The following is a 22,755-nucleotide window of genomic DNA, read 5'->3' as shown; positions in this document are numbered from 1 at the left end:
ACGATCAGAGTCTCTCAGTAGGCATGAGCAGAGATATGATGTTGCTGAGTGGCTCAGCCCTGCTTACTTCTGAATAGACATGCACAGGTTTGTTCTGCTTACTTCTGAATAGACATACCTCATCTTGGTACTTGGGATACACTTTGAAAATGTTGCTGAGCAATTCAGTCCTGCTTCTGAGTAAGTTAAAGATGGGTAAGAATGACATTTGGGTCCTCTCACTCCACCTTTGGCCACACCCCTTTTACCTTTGGCTCCACCCATGGATGGATTAGAATTTGGCCCTTGGACTGAAAAAGGTGTCCCAGCCCTGACCTATCCAGTCCAGCATTCTGGAAAAGAAGCAAAGAGGTGGCTAGTGGAGTCAGGGTATTAAGTTTCTAGTGAAAGCTCCCAAGCTAGGATGGATGAAGAATTTCCAGTAGGGCTGTGCACCACTTGGCAGCCGAATTTGAATCCCAAAGCGCATCGGGGTGCTTCGTTGATCTCTGAAGCGGGTCAGAAGCCCGGAGGCAGTCCGAAGCAAAGTGAGTCACCCCAAAGTGCCTTGGTGCACCTTGGAGATTTGGAGCTCTTCTGAAGCCCAGACAGCCTGTTTCTAAAATCAACTTGTGAAAGATCAGGGAGAGGGTGAGGAGGAGGATGGAGGGGGCAGGGGAGAGGAGGGGGAGGGAGGGGGGAAATGGTGAGCCTTGGCGAATGGCAACTCTAGTTGCCAGATTGGGGATGAACTTAACCCAGCAGCCTTCAATCAGTGACAGTGGTGGTGGTGGTGGAGATGTTGTATATAACAGGAGATCCGTCTGCTTTCATTTCACTGTGAGGGAGTGTTGGTTAGAGAGAGAGTTGGCTAGCTAGAGCTGTGTGCTGTGTGTGTTCTACTGCAGCTTCACCTGCTGTTCTTCCTTCCCACCCAGCCCTTCTCAATTCAATTATTCCTCTTGGTCTTCCCTTTCTTTCTTTTCTAGATTCTTTATTTAACCGCCCCCACCATAAAAAGTACTTTCTTGCCTTGTTCTTTGGCTTCCCTCCCTTTCTCAGTTCCTGTATTCCTCTCCTTCCCATTTCAGCTCTTATCCTTCTATAAAACACACACGCGCGCACACACACACACACACACACACACACCCCTTTTATCTTCTGTATAATGTACTCCATTATACTCCACCCCTCCCCCCGCCTTTTAGGTAGTTTTTCTTTCTGTATCTCCTTTTCTTTTGCTCGTGTGTGTTTGTATGTGTGTGTGCTGTGTGTGCACGTGCGTGTGTGTGTGTGTGTGCAGAGCTCTACACACGAGTCCATACAGTCTAGTGAGTAAAGAACTACACATTTATCATACATTTTATACCATATATAATATATAGTGGGCAAAGCACTACACAATTTGAATACTGTGGTGCAAAGTAAACCCAGTATGAGGCATCTAAGATGTCTTGGCAAGGTACTGGTGGGGCCAGGAGCACCAGTAGCCAGGCTGGCTTGCCCCCAGTCCAGATAGTGCATCCTGGTGTAGGGCAGACCTGCTTTTCCAGGCAATGTGTATTCTATTCAGCCAAAGAGAGCCTGAGGTCATCCAGTTTGACGCTGAATAGGAAAATACTATCGGAGAGGAGTTATTCTGCACTTCAAAACAAGAGATTAGGACTAGTGACCTCCTCCTAATCACCTCTTAAACAACTAACTTCTCTGATTATCCCTTTATTACCTTTGGTTTGAGTTTTTGAGAACAGCACATTTTACCTGTGCCTAGCACAAAAACTACTGGGCCAACCTCTCTGAAATTTGGCAGGTTCAGTCATCTGCACTGGGGCTGTCAATTGCCCAGATTTCATGCACTTCTGTGGAACAAGTGAAAAGTTATATCTCTTTGCTTTGAGAGCTTTTGTTGAAAAAAGCAGATTTTAGCTGCACCTAGCACAAAAACCGCTGGGCCAAACTATCTGAAATTTGGCGGGTGGAATCACCTCCATGGGGGCTGCCAGGTCTCTGAATTTCACTTATCATAAAAACTGAAAACATTATGGCCGTTTCTGTTTTCCAGTGCTTGTCAGTAGGAAAAAATCCAAGTAATTCGGATATCCAAATCTCATTTTGGATCTGCATCAGAAGCAAATTGGATTGGGGCTGATGTGAAGTGGGGCTGATTCAGAAGGCCTGAATTGGCATCCAAAACAAGGTGGGGGTCCATTCACAACCCTAATTTCCAGTAGTCAAAATGGGTTGTGGGGGAGGAGACCTCAGTGCTTTGCACGGTAGTTCTTTTTCCCAATGTTCAGCAGAATCAGAATAAATTATGCAAATGGGGCACCATCTCTTAATTTGTATAATTTACCCAGTTCATGGAATTGGAGTCTCATTTTTGGCGTGGAATTCTTTCTCTTTCGTTTTTATTTTTGTAAGTGAAGATTATCTATGGAGCCCTGAAGAGGTTTGTTATTACAATGGATGTTTCCCTGCATTGCTTTGGCCGTTCTTCTAAACACCGTTGTCATGTTAGTATATCCATTCTGGAACTGGATTGAACTGAACTGCAGCTTGACTTCATGCTGTTCCTCTGCCCCCAGGGAAATCTGATGATTGGATTAAGATGCCCCCTTTCGACCTTAGCTGGGACCTTTGACTGTTTTGGCTCTCACAGTTGTGTGAGAAGGAGGAAATGAAAGCTGGTTGGAGGTTTCCTGTGAAGAAGCTTTGTTGGGCGCCTGGTTTTGGTTCTCAATATTCATGTGATCCAGCCTTTCCCAACCTGGTAGCCTCCAGATATTTTGGAAGTCAACTCCCATCAGCCCCAGTCAGCATGATCAATGGTCAAGGATGCTGGAACTTGTAGTCCAAAACATCTGGAGGGCACCAGGTTGGGGGTGGCTGTGTTCCCTTCCTGTCCTCCCCACAAAGCTTTGTAGCACATGGTGTGTGTATGTGTGTACTACCAGGGCCACCCCTGTCATTAAGCAGGGTTAGATGGCCACCTCAGGGGGCATATCCTAGGGGATAGGAAGCAGCAACAAATTGTTGGAGGAAACAGTTGTGTGTGCCATTTGCCTTGCCCTCAGCCCCTTTAGTTAATCTGTTGCCCCCTGGTGCAATGGAGGGTACTGTCTTGTGGCCAGTATTGAAGTAAGATTCAACTGCCAGTCCAGTTGAATTCTGCACATGAACCAGGGAAAGGCACCATCTTGCCCTTGGCCTCCAGCAGGAAAATATCTTAGGCCATGCACATTTAAGTCATGTGTCCTAGGGGACTCATTTAGTTGTCATCAGGCTTTCATGCAGCCTGCTGAATGGAAGGAAGGGCCCTCAAGTAGGGATGTATGAGAATTTTGTTTTTGCTTGCAAATCATACAAGCACACCCCATTCGAAGCTCCAAGAGCAAGCAAGCGTCCACTGCAAATATTTGTAAATTGTTGAACATGTGTTTGTATTTGTCTCATTCCCGATTCCCAGTTGGATTTGTTCTGATTTCCTAATTTGCACAAATGTCCTTTGTGGAATGAATCAGCCTCGCTTTAGTCCATGGAGGAAAGTTGCGCAAATTTGGGGAAGCTTGCACAAATCTCCCAATCGATCGCAGCTTGATTCACGCACGTTTCCCGTTCATGCAGAGTGAGCAGCAAATGCGGACGGGAATCAGGCATGAGATGAGCAGCAAGAATGATGTTTGAAGAATCCTGGTGTTCTTGAAATTTGCTTGTTCGCTCCTCCTTACCCTCAGGTGTCTTTGCGTGTTCTTGATGATGGAATGCTGCATGGCTAAATGTGGTGCTGGGAGTGGGTGGGAAGGAAAATGAGTTTCTGGAATCGCTTGTTAGTGATTCCGCATAATGTTGGCGTCTCCGATTTAGGCTGCAGCAATCCAGTGAAGGCCCGTCTCTCCCTCCTGGCAACCGAGTGAGTGTGGATCCTTGTCAACATCAAGTCAGGTCACATTTTTCAATGCAGTGAGATGTGAGCCTGTCGCAGTTCAGTCCATGGTGAGACGAACACATGATGGCTTAATAATTTTGTTTACAGGTTGTAGCTCGTAAACATCTTTTGCATGTCACTGGAGAGCCAGGATGGCATAGTGGTTAGAACAGCCTTCCACAACCTGGCACTCTCCAGATGTGTTGGACTACAACTCCCACTATTCCATTGGCCATGCTGCCTGGGAATGGTGGGAGTTGTAGTCCAACATCTCTGGAGGGCACCAGTTTGGGGGAGGGTGGGTTAGAGTGTTGGATTTAGACAGAGAAGACCGAGGTTCAAATCCCCACAAAGGTTTGTGCACAATTTTGAGCCACTCTCAGCCTAACCTACTTCATAGGGTTGGTGTGAGGAGAAAAGGGAGGGGAGCATTTATGTCGCTCTGAGCTCTTTGAGGATGAGTGGGATTCCCTTTTTCAGGAGTAGTTGGGCACTAAATGTGAGGTGGTGAGCTAACAAGTAGTCATATATAGGTTGGCATGATGACAAATTTGTCATAGGTCAGATAGGGTTGCCAGGTTTTGGTTTTCCAAAATTCTGGCACCTCAGGCTGGGTATTTCTGACCCAGGAGAAACAGGGCATTTTATTTTCTCTTCTGGAAAATGGAACTTAAGACAAAGTGCCTATGAGAATATGCAGACTGCTTCTTTTCCCTTTTGTTAAAAAAGAAAAAAGTAATGAAGGCACTGAACACACCTCCCCCACCAGCTTTACATTTTCTCTTCTGATAACTGAAAAGGAGGAGGACATTTTGGGTCGTTTGCAAACCTAAAGCCAAAGGGCCACCTGAACAGAATCAACCTTGTGGTACTAAAATGGCTATTTCTTGAGACCTTCCTTGTTATTGTTTTATGGAAGGCTTTTTTGAGCCGCTTTTTCTCCCCCTTCCAAAACAAACAGGCTGTTTCTAAGCACTCTCTCCCATTTCTCATCCCCAGAGAACAGCTCCCCCACCCCCCTGGCCTCTGCTTGCTGCCAGTAGATGTTTCTGCGATATAAATGATGAATTGCTTTTATACAGGCAAAAATAGCCAATGGTGGCGTGTCCGATGGGCCGCAATGCTGGCAGCTGAAGCCTGCCTGCGTATATCAAAGCACGTATTATCTCTCCCCTACTCCACTGTGGCTGCCTTACATGGTTTTTGTGGGTTTCCCCTTCTATCTTAGCCAGCTGCTGGTAGGCTTCTTGTCTCCCCTTCTCACACCAGCTTGGAAGCTCTGGCGGATACAGGCCCACCACCACTACACAAGTTAGTTCCGGAGAAGCAGCCCAACTTTTGAGAAGTGTCAAAAGTGCTGCAGTCAAGAAAGGATTTAGTGATGTTGCTAGCACATAGCTGGGGCACAGCAAGGCCCTGGTTAGCGGTACTGTATCCCTCCTGGACTGAAAGGGTGAAACCTGAAGGCTTTTGTGGACACTGAGGTCCCGAGACCTCTCCGCTCATGGCAGAGGTGCTTCAAGTCCAGCGGGCGCATATGCGCAGCCCCATCCTGAGGTAAGGACCGGATCCCTGGAAATGCTTGTTTTCCTTGGCTAACTTCTGCATTGGACTTGATATAACTGGTATTCCAGTACCTGAGGTTTTGTTGCCGTTCTTGGAATGCCGTTTCTGGGTTTAGACTAGGCAACCTTTCAGAGACAGGGTTTTGTTTACACCAGGGTCTTTCATGAAGAGTGTGTTCAAGCTTCTTTCTTCCTACAGTTACATCCATATTTACCTCAGTGATGGTTAATAATTTCTGTGGTACTTTCAGAAGCGATGAAGAGCCTTGGGACACTTTCCAGCAGCCTTCCCCAACTTAGTGCCCTCTAGGTGTTTTGGACTTCACCTCCTATCAGCCCCAGACAGTGTGGCCAATTCAGGAATGCTGGGAGGTTTTGTCCCAAACATCTGGAGGGTGTCAGATTGGAAAAGGCTGCTTTACGGACTAAGGGTAACAGCCACTGTTAGTCCTATTTAGAGCAGACCCATTGAAATGAATGGGACTTAAATTAGTCATGACTAACTTGTCCCATTCATTTCAGTGGGTCTACTCTAAGTAGGACTAACTTTGGCCACTATTCTAATGGATTTATTGTGGCATGTGCCTTCAGCATTGTCCATCTGAGATTTTGAGGGGCCCTTGGTGCTCTTAGTGGGAAGGGGGCTCCCCACATGGGCCCACCTCCTTCCCATTGTCACCACTGCATATTCCAGCCTTCCCCAATGTGGTACCCTCCATATATTTTGGACTTCAACTCCCATCTGTCCCAGCCAGCATGGCCAATGGTCAGGAATGCTGGGAGTTGTAGTCCAAAACCACTGGAGGGCACAGGTCAGGGAAGTCTGGCCTCTTCGCTTACCCTTTCCATCTGGGATCAATCTGCCCCACTGCCCAGAAGGAGAGTGCAAGGCAAATGGAGACTGCTGCTTCTACTCTCTGCTCTCAGCACTGCAGGTGTGCTTGGAGAGAGCGAGAGCAGGTGAGCTGGCAGTGGCAGCATGGGGAGGGAGAGTGTGGTCGGAGGGCTGTGGAGGTCAGCAGTGGGGTGTGGGGCTTGGCAAACGCCCAGCGGTGCTGCCCCCTTACACCAGTCTTGGCTTTGGGGATCAGAGCACCGTTCAGTAGATGCCTCTGCTGAAAGAGGCTCTATCCCACAAAAGCTTGTGCCACAATAAATCTGCGGCGTCTTTTTTGGAAGGCACCGCAAGGCTCGCTTGTTTCTCCTGCAACAGACCAACATGGCTCACCCCCTGGAACGCAGTGCTGTTTAGGGAGCCAGATATTAGATACTGGCCTCCCCCAGCCGGGCGCCCTTCAGATGCATTGGACTACAGCACCCATCACCTGGCTGGGGAGGATGGGATCTGTAGCCCAATGCATCTAGAGGGAGCCACGTTGCAAAAGGCTGTTGTACGCTCTTTTATTCTGGGATAACGCCTGTAGTGGAGGTGACTGGCAGCTGCCTGTTAGCAGCATAACTGGCAGGGCCTATGCTTGGGACACCTGTCCTGATCATGAATGGATGGGCTATCCCCAGGCATGCCAGCCTGTGGCTTTATGTCCAGGGAGAGAGATTGCCATTGGTATGAATCAAATGTAAGCAGTGGATCCCCTATGTCAGCTTTCCCCAACTGGATGCCCTCCAGATGTGTTGGACTACAATCCCCAGCATCCCGCAGCCAGCATCCCCACACATCTGGAGAGCTCCAGGCTGGGGAAGGCTGACCTATGTTTGTTTGTTTATTTATTACATTTCTAAACTGCCCAATAACTAATGTTCTCTGGGCGAATTACAAACAGGTATTTGGATTTTAGTTTCTCGGAAGCTGCCTAGAACTGATGTAAAATAGATAGGGGAACAGGGCACTTACCTTCAAGACAATGTATATATACATGTGTTGTCAGTGTTGTGAAATTATGGATAGACCATGTGCACAGACAAACGGCTGAGTATATATGTTTTTACTTTAATTTCAAATTAAAGTTTTACTTTAATTCCAGAAGTTTTTGTTGAGCTTTTTTTTTTTAAGTACTTAAAATAATTTAAAAATAGGTGGTACTTAATTTTTTAATAGATAACTAAATGGAAAAAGGAATCCAACTAAAACTGCAGAGTAAATGCTTCAGGTAGTAAGCAACATACCGAAATGCGGGTTTTTTTTTTCAAAATTCTAGGGTGCTGCTGCGTCTTCGACATCAGTCTCAGTATATTTTACAGAGCATCTTCCAAGGACAATTTCCAGTTGGAGGCCGCTGCAGAACGGTGGTTTGCTAATAAATGTGCTTTTGATTCTAGGAGTTTCATTAAGGATTATGATGGTGCAATATAAAAGTGAGTCAAATTTTCAGACTGATGAGTCTGCAGGGGAAGGATATTACATGACTGAGGGGCAGCCATTGAGATCTACACAATGTTATGTTTTGTGTACAGCGCAGCAAACAGGAACCTCATGACTGGCAGGTTTGAGTCACCAGGATCGTATTCCATACCTATACTCCATCATGTGCATGGTTGTCTTCTGAGAATTAAAATGGGGGATTGTGATTTAAACCAACCTTTCCCAACTGTGGGTCCTCCAGTGATGTTGGACTACAACTCCTGTCACCCAGCCAGTATGGCTAGAGGTCAGGGATGATGGGAGTTGTAGTCAGGGGACCCAAGGTTGGGAAAGGCTGACTTAAATGGACTGGGCTATAATACAGCTGGGAGCAACTCCTTCCACCTCTTATCTCCCATCTCAGATTCATGGTTTAGACTGAGAGTTCAGTCTTTACATCTGTGTGTCCAATTAGGACTGAAAAGGTATGCAGAGAAGCAATCTCAGAGCTACTTTACATAAACGAGCACAAGATATGATCAAAAAGGAACTCTTCAGCGTCAGGCTATATGATTGAATGTATAAACACAGAAAGCTAGATGTCAAAGAGAAGGCTTCTAGCCTGACCTTTCCCCCTGACATGTCAGTTTCTACATGAGGTGTGGTGGTGGTGGTGGTCTCCTCCTCCTCCTCCTCCGTAAATAAGGTTTTATTTACCCTGTCGCATTCACATACCGTGTTCTATAAAGCTGTCAACCGATTTTAAAGGTTTTCAGTGGATGAATACCAGATGATTAATCAACTGATTACTTGGCCCATGGGTGCAAATGTTTGTGTTGTTTATCAGTGGTGGGGAGTTAATGGGGGGAAATTTCCCACAAGTACTGCTTCAGCACTATCTTTTAAAAAAACTGTTTCTTCTTTTTCTTGGAAATATTGACAATGTCACTATTCCCATCAGTGATGGTGTCAGTGAGGGCAAGTGAAACTAATTGAGGGCAAATGTGTCAAGTATTGCATTGCCCTAACTTTGAACAAGAGCACTGCGTATCTGCTTGAACAGGTGGCTGTGAGAGGAACACCCGCTCCCACAATTTTTGCCAAGTCCTACTATGGTGCTACCATCTTTTTCTACCCAGGGTGTTTTGTTCTACTGTTTTAAAATATATGGTGGGACCGTATAATCCCACTTCTTCCTTTCTCTTTTGATATCCGTGTCTCTTAAACTGGGAAGCTTGGACAGTTATGTTCTTGACTTAAATCAGGAGTGGGGAACCTCTTTCAGCCCAAGGGCCAAATTTAGTTTCTGGGAAGCTCTCGGGGGCAGCGTTCCTGGGATAGGTGGGGCCAGAATACAAAAAATACCAGCCTACTTTAGCTTAAAGCCCTTAGTGCCAGTAATTAAGCCTTAGGAGAAGCATTTCTCCTAGGGGAGCCAGTGTAGTGTAGTAGTTAGAGTGTTGGACTGGGAGTTGGGAGATCCCCACTCGGCCATGGAAGCTCACTGGGTGACTTTGGGCCAGTCACAGACTCTTAGCCCAGCCTACCTCACAGGGTTGTTGTTGTGAGGCTAAAATGGAGAGGAGGAGGATTATGTGCGCCGCCTTGGGATCCTTCAGGAGGAACAAAGGCGGGATATAAATGTAATGAATAAATAAATAATTTTCAAACTTTTAGAATGGGGAAAAAAGCATGCAAAAGCTGGAAAACCACAAAATGATCAGCAGTCAGGGGAAAGGGAAAAGGGGACATGGGCCTCTGTGGAATCCTTGAAGGCTGGATTGGAACTCCGGGAGGGCCAGATTTGGCCCAAAGGGCTGAGGTTCCCCACCCCCGACTTAGATTAACTCTGGCAAAGTTTAAGAACATCTTTGTTTTTTTATCAGGGTGGGGTGGGGGGAATCGAGATGGTGTCACGTGTCAGTGGCTGTCAGGCATTGGATTTTTTAGCAGATAGCTCCTTGTGTCAGGATTCCTGGGTGCAGGAGGACACAGATGTGAGATCTTGTTTGGAAACGTCACTCCGCTCCTGTGGAAAGGTGAATGGGATGTCAATGGTGGTTTGAGAGAGAGAGAGACTGTGAGGCAGCAGCTCATAAACTTTTTTTCTCTAGCTCTGTGGTAGAACAATGTAGCAGATCATGATCGTGACTGGTGCCCACATGAGGTGACTGCCACAGGAGTGTGACAAAGTACAGGGACCCTGGTGGGCGTGGGGAAGGAATGAATAGCTCATTATGAACACAAAGATCTCTGTCTCTGTCTCTCTCTGTCTCTCTCTGTCTCTCTCTCACTCTTTGCATTTGCAAACGTGTTTGTTGGATTGATGCTGAGAGCCAACTTTCTGTGGTTACCTAGTAACACGACTGGGAGGGAATGTAAGTTACCATAGTGATATTTCAAACTCGGGACCTTGCAATATATTTGGGGTCACTTCCTCTTCTCTCTTCCATAACTAGTATCCCTAGAAATGTGGTCTGGGGGAGGATTTTAGGCACCATGGACATATGCTTAGTAGAAGGTGGTGTTACTTCACTCGCACCATTCCCCCATCCTCCAGTCCCAAAGCTTGTGCACTACCATCTGCTTGAGAGAGAGGCTGGGAGCCCCGCTGTATTAATATCGGAAGTGATCATCTTGCCTCACAGGGCTGTTTTCTGGAATTACCTTACAGCAGCATTACAAGGCCGGTGTTGCCAGTCCATCTATCTCTGTGTGTGTGTGTGTGTGTATGTTTGTATAGTAGCAATGGCCAAGCTGAGCATCTTTTTGTAGCCTTGCTAATGTAGTGGTTAGCCAGCCTTCCCCAATAATTGGACTACAACTCCCATAATCCCCAGGCAGCTGTCCCCTGCTGACTGGTGCTGATAGGACTTGTGGTCCAAAGCATCTGGAGGGTGCCGAGCTACTGAAGGCTGTTGTTAGTAGTGATGAACTGATGCTTCCCCGAGGCTGTTTGTGTGCTTACTAGAGTTTCCCATTCTTCAAGTTTCAGCCTTCTCTCCCAGGGGTCTAGAAGTTAAATCTCTGTGTGGCGCAGACATGGACGCATCTGGACTCCAACAGTGCACATAGGCTCCAATATATGCACATGATCACTAAGGGTGCAATCCTATGCTGGGGAATGCTGGGAGTTATAGGACTTTTTTTTGTCTAAACCTGCATAGGATTGTGCCCTAAGCCGTCACCTAGAGCACAGCTTCCCATCCCACAGGCGGCAACAGTTGAAGTTCATTTCGAACTAGTGCTGGGCTGATGTATTTGGCCCAGCCAAATTTTGTACGTTTGCGGGTGGGGTGGGGCCAAAATGCCTCCTAAAGGCTTGATTAATCTTTGGGACATGAATTTTAAGATTTTTGGTGGGGTGGGGTGTTCTTATGTTTAGAGATGAGGCACTAAAAAGTTTTGTCTTCTTTCTCTTTTACCAACAACAAAATCCTTGCTGCAGCTTCAAGCTGTGGCTTGGCTGTTCTCACCATGTCCTTGGGACAGAATTCCCCTGGGAACATCATGACTACTTTGTCCTTTGAATTCTTGCAGTACTTACAACTTGCCTTTTCCCCACTTGGAACTCACCAAACTCACCAAATACCCCCCCCCCCTTTCTTGGGGGGAAAATGGTCCCACAAAAGTGTGTGTGAAATATTTGGCTTATTTTTGAATTGTGAATGCATTATAGGAAAATCACTTTATTTATTTATTTATTTATTTCATTTCTATACCGCCCAATAGCCGAAGCTCTCTGGGCGGTTCACAAAAACTAAAACCAAACAACACACAGTAAAACAATTTAAAATATATAGAACATTAAAACCACAATATAACAATACAACCACAATAAAACCTAGCAGCAGTACAGGAGTTTAAAATACAGATTTAAAACAGCAAAGATAAAAATTTAGAAAGCTAAAATGCCTGGGAAAATAAAAAGGTCTTCACCTGGCGCCGAAAGGAGTACAATGTAGGCGCCAGGCGAACCTCACTAGGGAGCTCATTCCAGAGCCGGGGTGCCACAACAGAAAAAGCCCTCCTCCTAGTAGCCACCCACCTCACTTCCTTTGGCAGGGGCTCACGGAAAAGGGCCGCTGATGATGATCTTAAGGTCCGGGCAGGCACATATGGGAGGAGGCGATCCTTCAGGTAACCTGGCCCCAAGCCGTTAAGGGCTTTGAATGTTAACACCAGCACTTTGAATCGGGCCCGGAAATGGACTGGCAGCCAGCGCAGCTGGAAAAGTACTGGCGTAATATGAGCTCGCAGGCCAGTCCCTGTTAACAATCTTGCTGCCCTATTTTGGACCAGCTGAAGTTTCCGGACCGTTTTCAAAGGCAGCCCCACGTATAACGCATTGCAGTAATCCAGACGAGAAGTTATCAGAGCATGGATCACTATAGCTAGGCTATCTCTGTTCAGATAAGGGCGTAGTTGGTATACCAGCCTAAGCTGATAAAAAGTGCTCCGTGCCACTGAGTTCACCTGTGCCTCAAGTGACAGTTCTGGATCCAAGAGCACCCCCAAACTACGAACCTGATCCTTTAGGGGGAGTGCAACCCCCTCCAGAACAGGTTGAATATCACCTAGCCAGGCAGACGAACCACCCACTAACAGTACTTTAGAACAACAAATGTGCCCTCTTTGCTGATTTTCATGATTGCCCCCTACCCCAACCACCTATCTGGACAGTATACGGTATGGCTTATTTTATAATTATGGTCAAATCCATTGTGAGATTAAACTTTCTATTAAATATTACAGGGTTTTGTTTTAAAACTGTCTCTCTCATCAGCCCACTTTATATACTATTGAAGGCTGTCTTCACTACACATTTCTGAGGTAAACTAATTTATTCTGCTTCAGAAGCCAGTACAGGATAGGCTGCTGCAGAGTAAATGGATGCACCAGGCAGAGAAAAGCCTTCAGGACTCTTTCTCTCTCTCTCTTGTGGTGGTGGTGGTGGGACTCAAGTAGCAATCCTTGGTGTGAGTATAGAACTGCACCAGGATTTTGAATTTTTCAAGTGTAGGAGGATATGAAAGCAAGCCTCATCGATTCTAAGCCTTGATGTATGCATGCCACAGAATGAGGTGGTAGACTCCTGCAGAAGAAGAGGGGCTGTACCTCTTCAGACTATAGGTGGGGGTGTCACATTTTTTAATGCTCCCCCTGTAAAACAACAAAACCACCCTGTATATTATTATTCCTGCCCATCAGCACATCACCAAAAAGAGATGTTACAAAAGGGGAAAAGAAAGGAGAGGAAAGAAAAAACAAGCAAATTCAGGTACTAGTTCTTGAAGTTACATATTCTCATCTGTTCTGGACAGATTGGCCTACCTGGGAGTTGCTGGGGTGATGGGAATTGTAGTCCAACACACCTGGAGGGCACCAGGCTGGGGGAAGGCTGACTAACCATTAGCAAGACTACAAAAATTGTCAGTTTGATCATTGCTACTGTGTGTGTGTGTGTGCGTGCGCGCATATTCAGATATTTGAATTGACAACACTGGCCTTGTAACATTGCTACACAGTAGTTCTTAAAACAGCCCAGCAAGGCAATATTATCACTTCCAATATTAGTACAGTGGGGCTCCCTGCCTCTCTTCCAATCCACAAAAACTGGATCAGGTTAAGGGCGGTGCGTGCACACTTCCCTCCTGTTGCAAGGTGGCGTACACAACCAAAGTGAGATAACGTTTTGAAATACATCTACAACTCCTATCACCTTGTGAGGCTTGTGCCCTAAAAGGTGACCTAAACAGATCTTAAACAAACCAATACTTTAAATCTGAGTACATGGGCAGAATCTCCCCATAGGAAAGAATGTGTTTCCTGAAATGTGCGATACGTTTCAAGCTGAGAGCTCCCTGGTTGGACATCCGACGCAATGTGAGAAGTGTATGTGCTCGACTACTCAAGTTATGTTCAGTCTATATTTTCTGTAGGGAAACAGTAATGTGTGAAGTGACCTGAGAATAGTAATATCTTTATTTTAATCTAGGATAAAAAAATGTTTGGCTGCCTTTCAGGAAAAAAAAATGCTCAAGGCAACGTACAATAGTATTTAAACTCATCGCAATAAACCAACCCATAAACCATCCAGCAACGTATAAACAATATAGATACAGCACATAAAAGATGCAGCAGCTCAGTAGAGATAAGCAAGCACTTTGCTATAAATTTTCACATGCAAAAGTCAGGGAAGTACATTTCTTGTATGCAGGGTCACAGAGATAAGAGCATGAGCATTGCCATATTGGATCTGACTATTAATACTTCTAGCCCAGCACTTTGTCTCCGATGGAGGCCAGCCACAGGACTCTGGGAAGCTTATGAGCAGGGAAAGGTGATGATAACCACCTGCTGTTGTTTGTCCCCATCACGTAATAATCTTAGGGACAACTACCTTGGAAGATGGAGGTGCCGTTTGCATATGTGCTAGACGTTTGGTCTCTCAGCTCACTGATTACATCAGAATATAGCACTTAAAACATTGAAGCTGCACACCTTCCTGGGAGTAAGCCCCATTGAACACAGTGGACTTACTTCTGAGTAAACATGCATAGAGTTGGGCTACCTGGTGTTTTCTTGTTCTCTTTTTAATTGGCTTTATTGGGTGAAGGATGCGCCAGGTGTCCTTACCAGCTCAAAGCCCTTGGGGCAGAGTATATTGGAGATCCCAGTGATTAAATTTTCCTTGCACCTTGCAAAAGCTGCTGATCTTCCACTATGTAAAGGAATTGTGCAATCAAGGGAAATGGCACTTTAATTTGTACAATTACATTGTTCCCCTTTGGGAGGTGTGGAGATGACAACAAAATTCAAGCAGTGTAGCGACCGAGAGTTGTGTTGGGGCATTCAGGAAGTCCAGCCACTCATCTTGGGTCTTGGCATGCGTGCGTGCATAGATCAGTGGTTAGGGAAATGCACTCTGCACATTTTCTGTTTCTCTGTGTTATTTGCCATAGCACTTTCTAGAGTCAGAAAAAAGAAACTGTAATTAAGCTGCTCCTCTCTCTCTTCCAGGTTGCCTATATGGCATTCCTTTAAATCCCACTTTTTCTGCAAAGCCTTTACTCCTCACCCATTACAGAAATATAGCCTAAGAACATGTAAGTGCATTTGCACATATTCTTCACCGGTTACCCTTGTCCCTGTCTGCTACCTCTCCCTCCGCTAAGCTTCTTTAACCTTAGTTTGGCATGACGACTCAGTTGAGCATTTTGCACTTTATGTGTCTCCCATTCATTTCAATGGAGCTTGTGCAGGAGAGCTTCCCTATGGGCTGTGTGTCCCGGTTTTGGGGGGTGTTTGCATGCTTGTGTAGTAGCAGTGCTGTGTATGCTCTGTACTGACCCCTCCCCCAACCCCCCAACCTCAGCTCGAAGGAGCAGAATCCTGTACTGTGTATAAATTATGCAACCCCATCACATTTGGCTGTCTTGCATAACGTATTCTGATTCTGCTGGGCAGAGGCACTGAAGGAGTCTCCCCCATCCTCCGACCACCAGTAATCTTATTCCAGCAAGCTCTGTAAGAGAGCTTGTGCAGTGTCGTGGCTAAGAGAGTGAGCTATATAAAACTGGGAATCCCTGATTTGAGTCTTACCTCTGCCACAACCTCACTAGGGGAATATACTCAAGTCACTCTCTCTTTCCCTCTGTCCTAGGATGCTGCATGGGAATAATAATAATAATGATGATGATGATGATGATGATAATGATAATGATAATGGCCTGCTTTACACGGTAGTTATAAAATTACAACAAGATCTAGTATAAGGCGACTCCTTATGTTCCTATGATCATGTATGTGAAGCTATTCAAACATTTGAAAGAAAGTACTATGTAAGTCAGGGGTAGGTGATGTGACACTCGTGGTCACCAATGTGTCCCTGAGCACCTTCTGTAGCATCTGCCAAGATGCCTGATCCTGTCTACTTTTTAATTTTTTTTTAACAGATAGCACATTTCCTTACTGGCAGCTGGTATTGCTGTGAAACAGGTTTCTGTTGCTGCTGAAAACTGTGGGTTCAAAGGAGTTGTTTAGTATGCTGGGCCTCAGAGACCAGCTGTGCCTTGTACTCAAGTGTTTTGGGCAGGTTACTTGACCTTCGCTATGCCTTTCGTGGCAGCCATTTTGTGGTGGTGCCCAAGTCAGTTTCTCAAATTGCCAGATGTGCTCATCTGTTATGTACTTCCGGCTGGAAGTCAGCCTCATTCAACTCAATGGGACTTGTAAGCATACATATCTAGGGTTACGCTGTAACTCACTCTCCAGCTTCTGGGATTTCACCAGCAGCTCAACCCTATGCATGTCTGCTCAGTCGCGGATCTAGAACTGACTCCCAGGTAAAGTGTGTGTAGGATTACATACCAAGTCAAGTTGGGTTTCTTTACATACCACTTTTCTGGAATGACTACACTCAAAGTTGTAGTCTTTCAAAAGAGATGTAAATACAACAGTATTCCAAGCGTTTCCCATTTACTTTCAAGTATATCTTTACAACCTTAAGGACTAGAAAGTTGCTGCTATTGCTCTTCTTTTTAGAGGACATTAAATTTCTTGGGGAGGTTAATTCTGTGCTGCATGCCCCATTCTGCACTTGCATGGAATTGCTGCATACATACAGCCCTGATGGTATGTCTCATGGGCAGAGACAGCGCCGCTTCACTGGCATTCAGTGAAGTGTTAAATATTCAAAGAAATGCTGTTCTGGAGGAGTTCACTATGCAGCCCATTGGCTGCAGAGAGGTGGCGCGTGAAAAGAATCTACGTGGTTGATGGTGCCTGAATCCCAACCAGGAGTGGCATTTTGAGTACAGCCACTCTAGGACAGCAATCATCTATGTACTGAGTGGATTCTAGTCAGTGATACAGCTAGGTAATTTTAGACTCTGGCATTAATGGTCCTGCACCACCACCCCTTTAGATGGTCACATGTATTGCTTTGGTAGTGAAGCACACAGCAAACATTTCTCTTCTCTCCACCCCATTCCTGCTCTTGCCATTCCATGTTTACACCTGCTTCTACAGAACAGATATGTTAAAGCAGGGCCGGCCCAACCATTAGACAGAGGGACTGTGTCAGGTGGCAGATGCTAGAGGACAGCAGCAAGGTGCTGAAGAACAGAGCTGTGGGTCCGATGCAGCCTGTCCTGCACCCTCTAAGCTGGCTTGTTGCCCTAAGGTTTGGTGGAAGACGCTGTCCTTCCTATTGGCAGTGTGGAAGCAAGATGGCTATATGCTACCTCCAGTACCAGAGGCAGTGAGCCTATGTACGTAGGTTTCTGAGGAACATGGGTGGGAGGGTGCTATTGCACTCACATCCTTCTTGTGGGTTTCCCAGGGGCAGCTGGTTGGCCACTGTGAACAGAATGATGGACTAGATGGACCCTTGGTCTGATCCAGCAGGGCTCTTCTTGTGTTCTTATGTTGTTGTTGTTGTTGTTATTTATTTATTTCATTTCTATACCACCCAATAGCCGAAGCTCATGTTCTTATGTCTAGTTGGCTTCTGTATGTAAAATGGCAGGGAAGAATTATATCCAGCATTATATAATGCTGGCCCAGCATTAGAGCTAAGCAAACACAAAAACACTCTTGGCTATGATAAAAACAACAGCAGCAGCAAAACTCTGAGCATGTGCAGTTTCACAGTTTAAACTCACTTGAATCATAGCCCTGTCATGACTACTAGACTAAAACAGAGTTTGCTTCTGCTACCCTGACACTAAACACATTTACTTGGGAAGATGCATGATTTTGTTGTAGAGAGGGATATTATTAAAGTAAATGAGCATCTGTGTAACTATGTACTTGCCTGACCAGTCAGCCCCTGACTCTAAAGTGTTTTTAAAACATTAAGAAAGAAAGGATGCTGAAGTGAGCAGTGTCAGCCCCGGTGGTCTCCCTTATGCTCATGCCAGCCCAGGTGCTGCGGCTGGGTTTGTTTGTGCTCATCCCCTGCCACTCTCTAATGGTCATCTGCCCCCCCCCCCCGGGCTGCAGGGCCCTGGAGTTCAGCCCCATGGTCCAACCCTACTGGCACCACTGATTCTAGCAGACAAAAGGGGGAGGAACCAGGCAAGGCTGTGCTTTGGAGGGAGCCTCTTCTTCCCAAGTGGCGCATGTCTTGAGACAAATGTCTCCTTGACTTTGCCCTTGCTGTCGGCTCTGAAGCACTTTAAACGCTCATTCTGTTTTTTGTCCCCCTCGGCTGCCTCGCCGCTTGCCTTCCACCTTCTTGGGCTAATTGAAAAGATAGCGGCCCCAGATTACAGCCTTGCTGTGTAAATTGCCCAGGATGGGAGGCTGACTTGACAGCCGGCAAGGGAGATGCTCTGGCCAATGAATCAATCACGAGGCTGCGGAACCAGAAAGTGCTGCTCGGAGCGGCGTCGCCCGATCCACCTCGCCGTGGCTTGGCCAAGGTGATTATTATTCACATAAAATGCAGGCTGGAGAATGCGTGATGCCATAATCCAAGTTGTCATGAACGTTGCCATGCCTTGGATACAGCACTGGGGCTGGACCAAATGGTATAATGCAGCCTTCCCTACCTGGTGCCCTCCAGATGCTTCGGACTACAACTCCCAGCATTCTTGATTATTGGCCCTGCTGGCTAGGGATGATGGTTGTTGAAGTCCAACACATCTGGAGGGCACCAGATTGGGGAAGACTAGTATAATGAGTGTTATGATTATTCATTGTTATTTATGAAGTGCCCCGTGTTGTGCTAGGCTATGCACAAGTGGAAACCAAAACATGCACAGCACCTAGCACAATAGCTTATGGTCCAACACAGCCTTCCCCAGCCTGCTGCCCTCTAGATGCATTGGACTGCAACTCCCATCATTCCCAGCCAGCATGAGCAGTGGCCATGCTGACTGGGAATGGTGGGAGCGGCAGCCCAACAGATATGTATGGCACTGGGTCAGGGAAGTCTGGTCTAACAAAATGAGACAGAAAAGAGATAATGAAGGGAAGCAACAATCGAATGAAAACGAATGGGGAAAAACACGCGCGCAAAGTGTGCAAGGTAGAGATATGGTCATTCCAGAAGCTTGATCATGCATGGTTTGAAATGGACAGGTGAGGTCCAACATAAAATGGCATCCCAACGTGTCAACAGCAGCCTTTCGCCCCCTTTTTCATTCATTCATTCATTCATTCATTGCATTTGTATATTGCCTTTCTGGAACCATCCAAGGCAGTTTTCCAAAATTCAGAAAACAAAAATCATAAACACATAAAGACATAGTAAAACATTAGAAGCAACCTTAAAAGCCTTAACTTTTCCGTCCCAGTGCCTGCAGCTTGCTTCTAGCACTGGTCTCTATGATTCAGAGGGCAAGAGCACATCACTAGCAGCCGCTATTTCTTGCTCTGTTTGCCAGTGTACTGTCATACCCTCTTAGAGCCGGTTCTCACAGTTCCACTCCTGCCCACCAGAGCCGTCTTGACCGTTGCTAGGTATTTTATTTATTTTTGCATTACATGTAGTTCTTGCCTTTCCTCCAAGGAGCACCATGCAGTGCACATGGTTTCCTCTGCCATTTTATCCTTCCCCACAACCCTGCGATGTAGATAAGAGCGAGAGATGATGACTGGCCCAAGGTCGCTCAGTTGAGTTTCATGGCTGACTGGAGATTTAGATGTAGACCACCAATTTGGATGGCCTTAAGAGGGGTGTAACAAGGGGTGACCCTCCTTCAGGGGTGTGAGAACATGTGACTTCCTTTGCTTTCCACCACAAGGAACGACATGACAATGTGGGCTTCCCATTGGGGTATCTGCTTGGCCACTGTGTGAACAGAGTACTGGACTAGATGGATTCTGTGTCTGATCCAGCAGGGCTCGTCGTACGTTCTTATGATCTGAAGCTGGGTATGCACTTGGATGGTTGAAGGTAATGTGTATACTGGCCAATGAAAAGAAACAAGCAGCTGAGTTAGAAGGTCTGTGAGGCAGTGTGTTATAGTGGTTAGATTAGAGCAGAGGTGCAGAACTTCTTTCAGCCCGAGGGCCAAATTCCTTTTCAGGGGCTGCATCAGGGGTAGGTGGAGCCAAAGGCAAAGGGGGCAGGGCCAAAATACCAGCATGTTTTAGGTTAAAGCTCTTACTGTCAGTAACTAAGCCTTAAAGACTGGCATTTCAACCATTTAGAATGTGGGAAAAACTGCACAAAAGCTGGGAAACCACTAAACAATCAGTGATCAGGGGAAAGGGGGTGGAGCAAAGGGAAGGGGACATGGCCTTCTGGGGAACCATGGAGGGCTTGATTGGGACCCCAGGAGGAGTGGATTTAGTCCCCGGGCCTGAAGTCCCCTACCCCTGTTCTAGAGTGTTGGTCTAGGACTGGGGAGTCCCATGTTCAAATCTCCACTCAGCTCTGAGGCTCACTGGGTGAATTTGGGCCAATCACTCTATGCCTTTCCCATCTCACAGGGCTGTTGTGAGGATAAATGCAGGGCAGCAGAAGAGAACCATGTACACCACCTTGAGCTTGTTGGAGGAAAGGTGGGGAATAAATAAATAAGTTTCATTCTGTTATAAAGCTGTTATAAAACAGTGCCCAGGCCCAACACGTTTCAGGGGAGGACCCTCTTCTCCATGATGGAAAAATCTAAAATAATGAAGAAGTCACCTCTAGAAATGCTGAGTCTGGAATGATGCATGTATAATGCTTGCAGAAATTCCTGTGATTGCAGCAGTGCCTTTCGAGTTGCTGTGGGTGTGATCACGGAAATTAGCTGCAGGTGGTTTAGGGTGGCCATGTGCCCTACTTTACGGAGAGCCGGATGGGGCCTTGAAGTTGCCCATCAACAGTCAGCTTCTGAGGAGAGCACCAGACATACAGGTCACCTTCTGGTCACATTCTTCCCCACTAGGGTGGGAAGGATTGTGTTTCTATTTCAATTATATTCATTATTTCTAAATTTGCATCTATACACATGTATTAGCATGTGCGATTTTTATGCAAGGCTGTGGCCTCTTTCGTTCTCTTTTTTTGGGCGACAGGCAAATGGCCACCCTACAGATGACCTCTGTGATTCTCTGGGCCACATTTTCTCATGCCACATACGCTTCCCATGAGCTCATTCACAAGCAAGGACATGACGACTTGCATGGGTAAGGAAAGCATTGTGGAACCAGCCGTTATTCCACTTGTATCCACATGTAAAGGGCCACTCCATACAATCAGCAGAGTCACGGGGTAAAGGTTTTTCCTGGATTGTACTATTTTAGGCTTGGGGCAGGGAGTTTGCATCTTTGAATGCCCTCCCACTGCCTGAATGTAGAAAATTGGCATGTTAGGGAAGGAAGGTTTAGCTTAGCTTCCTCCTTGACAAGGGCAGCGAGGTGTGTGTGTGTGTGTGGGGGGGGTTGTTTTGTTGTTTACGGAGGAGCATTCAAATATGCAAGTCCTCACCTACATGCAGCCTAAAGTGGTACAGTCCAGGAAAAATGTTATCTCCCCCCCCCATTCATTATATAAATTGGCCATTAGCTGTGGTTGGAGGATTGCTGGCAGCCTTATGTGGTGCTCTTTCTGTTTGGCCTGCTTTTTATGGTTTGAATTGGGAAAAATCCTTCAGGAAATTCTCAGGCCATTCCCCACCCCCTGCCCGCATTACTAACTTAATTTTCTAATGTTTTATCAGCGTGCTTAATTAAAATCCCTGTTCATTCAACAGAACTCAGGGCTTCTCTTTGTTCTCACATAGCAAACATTTGCTGCTGTGTTCCCCACGCAGTGGGGGCTTGTCAAAGCAAGTGTTCTTTGAAATCCCATACTGGGACTATTTTGGGATGGCTCCTGGCTGGAGACACTTGTATTTATGTTTTTTTTTTAATGTAAAAACTAGAGAGCTCAGGACAGTATGCACAGTTTCCCCTCCTTCTACTCTCCATCTTCTCCTCACAGTAATGAGGGGAGACTGGCTCAAAGTCACCCAGTAACCTTTGTGGGTGAGCAGGGATTTGAATCGAGGTCACCCTGGAACGAGTCCAACACTGTACCCACCACCATATACTGATATTATATGGCAGCATCCATGTCAGTGAACCCCGAAGGCATACTTTGAGTCAAGGCAGGCCAGAGGTGAGCCCCAGAACTACCTTCCATGCCAGGCTTAAGGCTTGAGATTTTTGAGGTAATAGCAAACGGAAGAAGGCTGGATCTACAGTGAACACCAGAAACGTACAATGGGTCAACAAACATATTGTGATGCTATTTTCAGTAAAAGCAGGACATCAGAGTACAAGCGTTGGTGCAATGTCTGAACTCAGGCTTATTCAGTAGTATTTCCAATTCAGTAATGAGTAAGAATTGCCACTGCGATTTCACATAGCATTTCTTATTCTTTGTTGCTGGACATTTCAGCCCTATTTGGGCATTCACCCTCATCACACTGGAGGGCAGGGGGTGAGAATGGGGTCATGGTCACTAGCCCCACCCTCTCTGCCGCATCCCCATAACCAAACCCTGCCTCCTTCCTTGCGTTGGACAGGGAAGAGCTGGAACAGGGAGCCGCCTCTGTGAGTCTAGGCGCCCTGTGCAATTTAGGACTCTGACCGCACCTATGGCGGGAGTTGTATCCAACACATCTGGAAGGGACCAGGTTGGGAAAGGCTGGTCTAGGCTGCTTGGGAAACATGCATGACTCACGATTGCTTCTCGAATTTATTTTTTATTTATTCTAAATTTGCATCTCTAAATATAAATTAGCATAGGCAAATTTTATGCAAATAGGTATCCTCTTTCGTCTTTATTTTTTTTGGTGATTCGCAACAGCCACCTTATTTCTGGCTAACTGCCTGGTTCTTTATTCTGAGTGAGAATGAGAATAGTTAACAAACAGTAACAAACAAACAGCCTATAGTTCTAGGAGTGCATACCAAAAACACTTTCCTTCAAAGAAAAAAGAAAGGTGGGGGGGGTTAAAAGGGTAACTTTTTTTTATCTATGTTGAAAACATTGCAGT

General features: G+C 46.1%; 1 protein-coding gene across 3 annotated transcripts in view; it reads left to right on the top strand.

Annotated features, from left to right (window-relative positions):
* The window catches only part of PDE1B (phosphodiesterase 1B), a 165,670-nt gene that overhangs the window by 89,422 nt on the left and 53,493 nt on the right, over positions 1 to 22,755 (top strand). The window contains exon 1 of one of the 3 annotated variants that reach the window (XM_084836518.1): positions 5,249 to 5,461. The exons of the other annotated variants lie outside the window; for them this stretch is intronic. Within the exon in view, the coding sequence (XP_084692644.1) occupies positions 5,409 to 5,461 (53 nt within the window). The 5' untranslated portion in view covers positions 5,249 to 5,408. Of the gene's footprint in view, positions 1 to 5,248; positions 5,462 to 22,755 lie in introns of those variants that run through there. 3 annotated transcript variants of the gene reach the window in all.

The sequence above is a fragment of the Heloderma suspectum genome, chromosome 2 (assembly GCF_057233095.1).
Source record: "Heloderma suspectum isolate Gila_16-S chromosome 2, 16-S_ref, whole genome shotgun sequence".
Taxonomy (NCBI): Eukaryota; Metazoa; Chordata; class Lepidosauria; order Squamata; family Helodermatidae; genus Heloderma; species Heloderma suspectum.
This window is presented reverse-complemented; position numbering and strand designations above follow the sequence as displayed.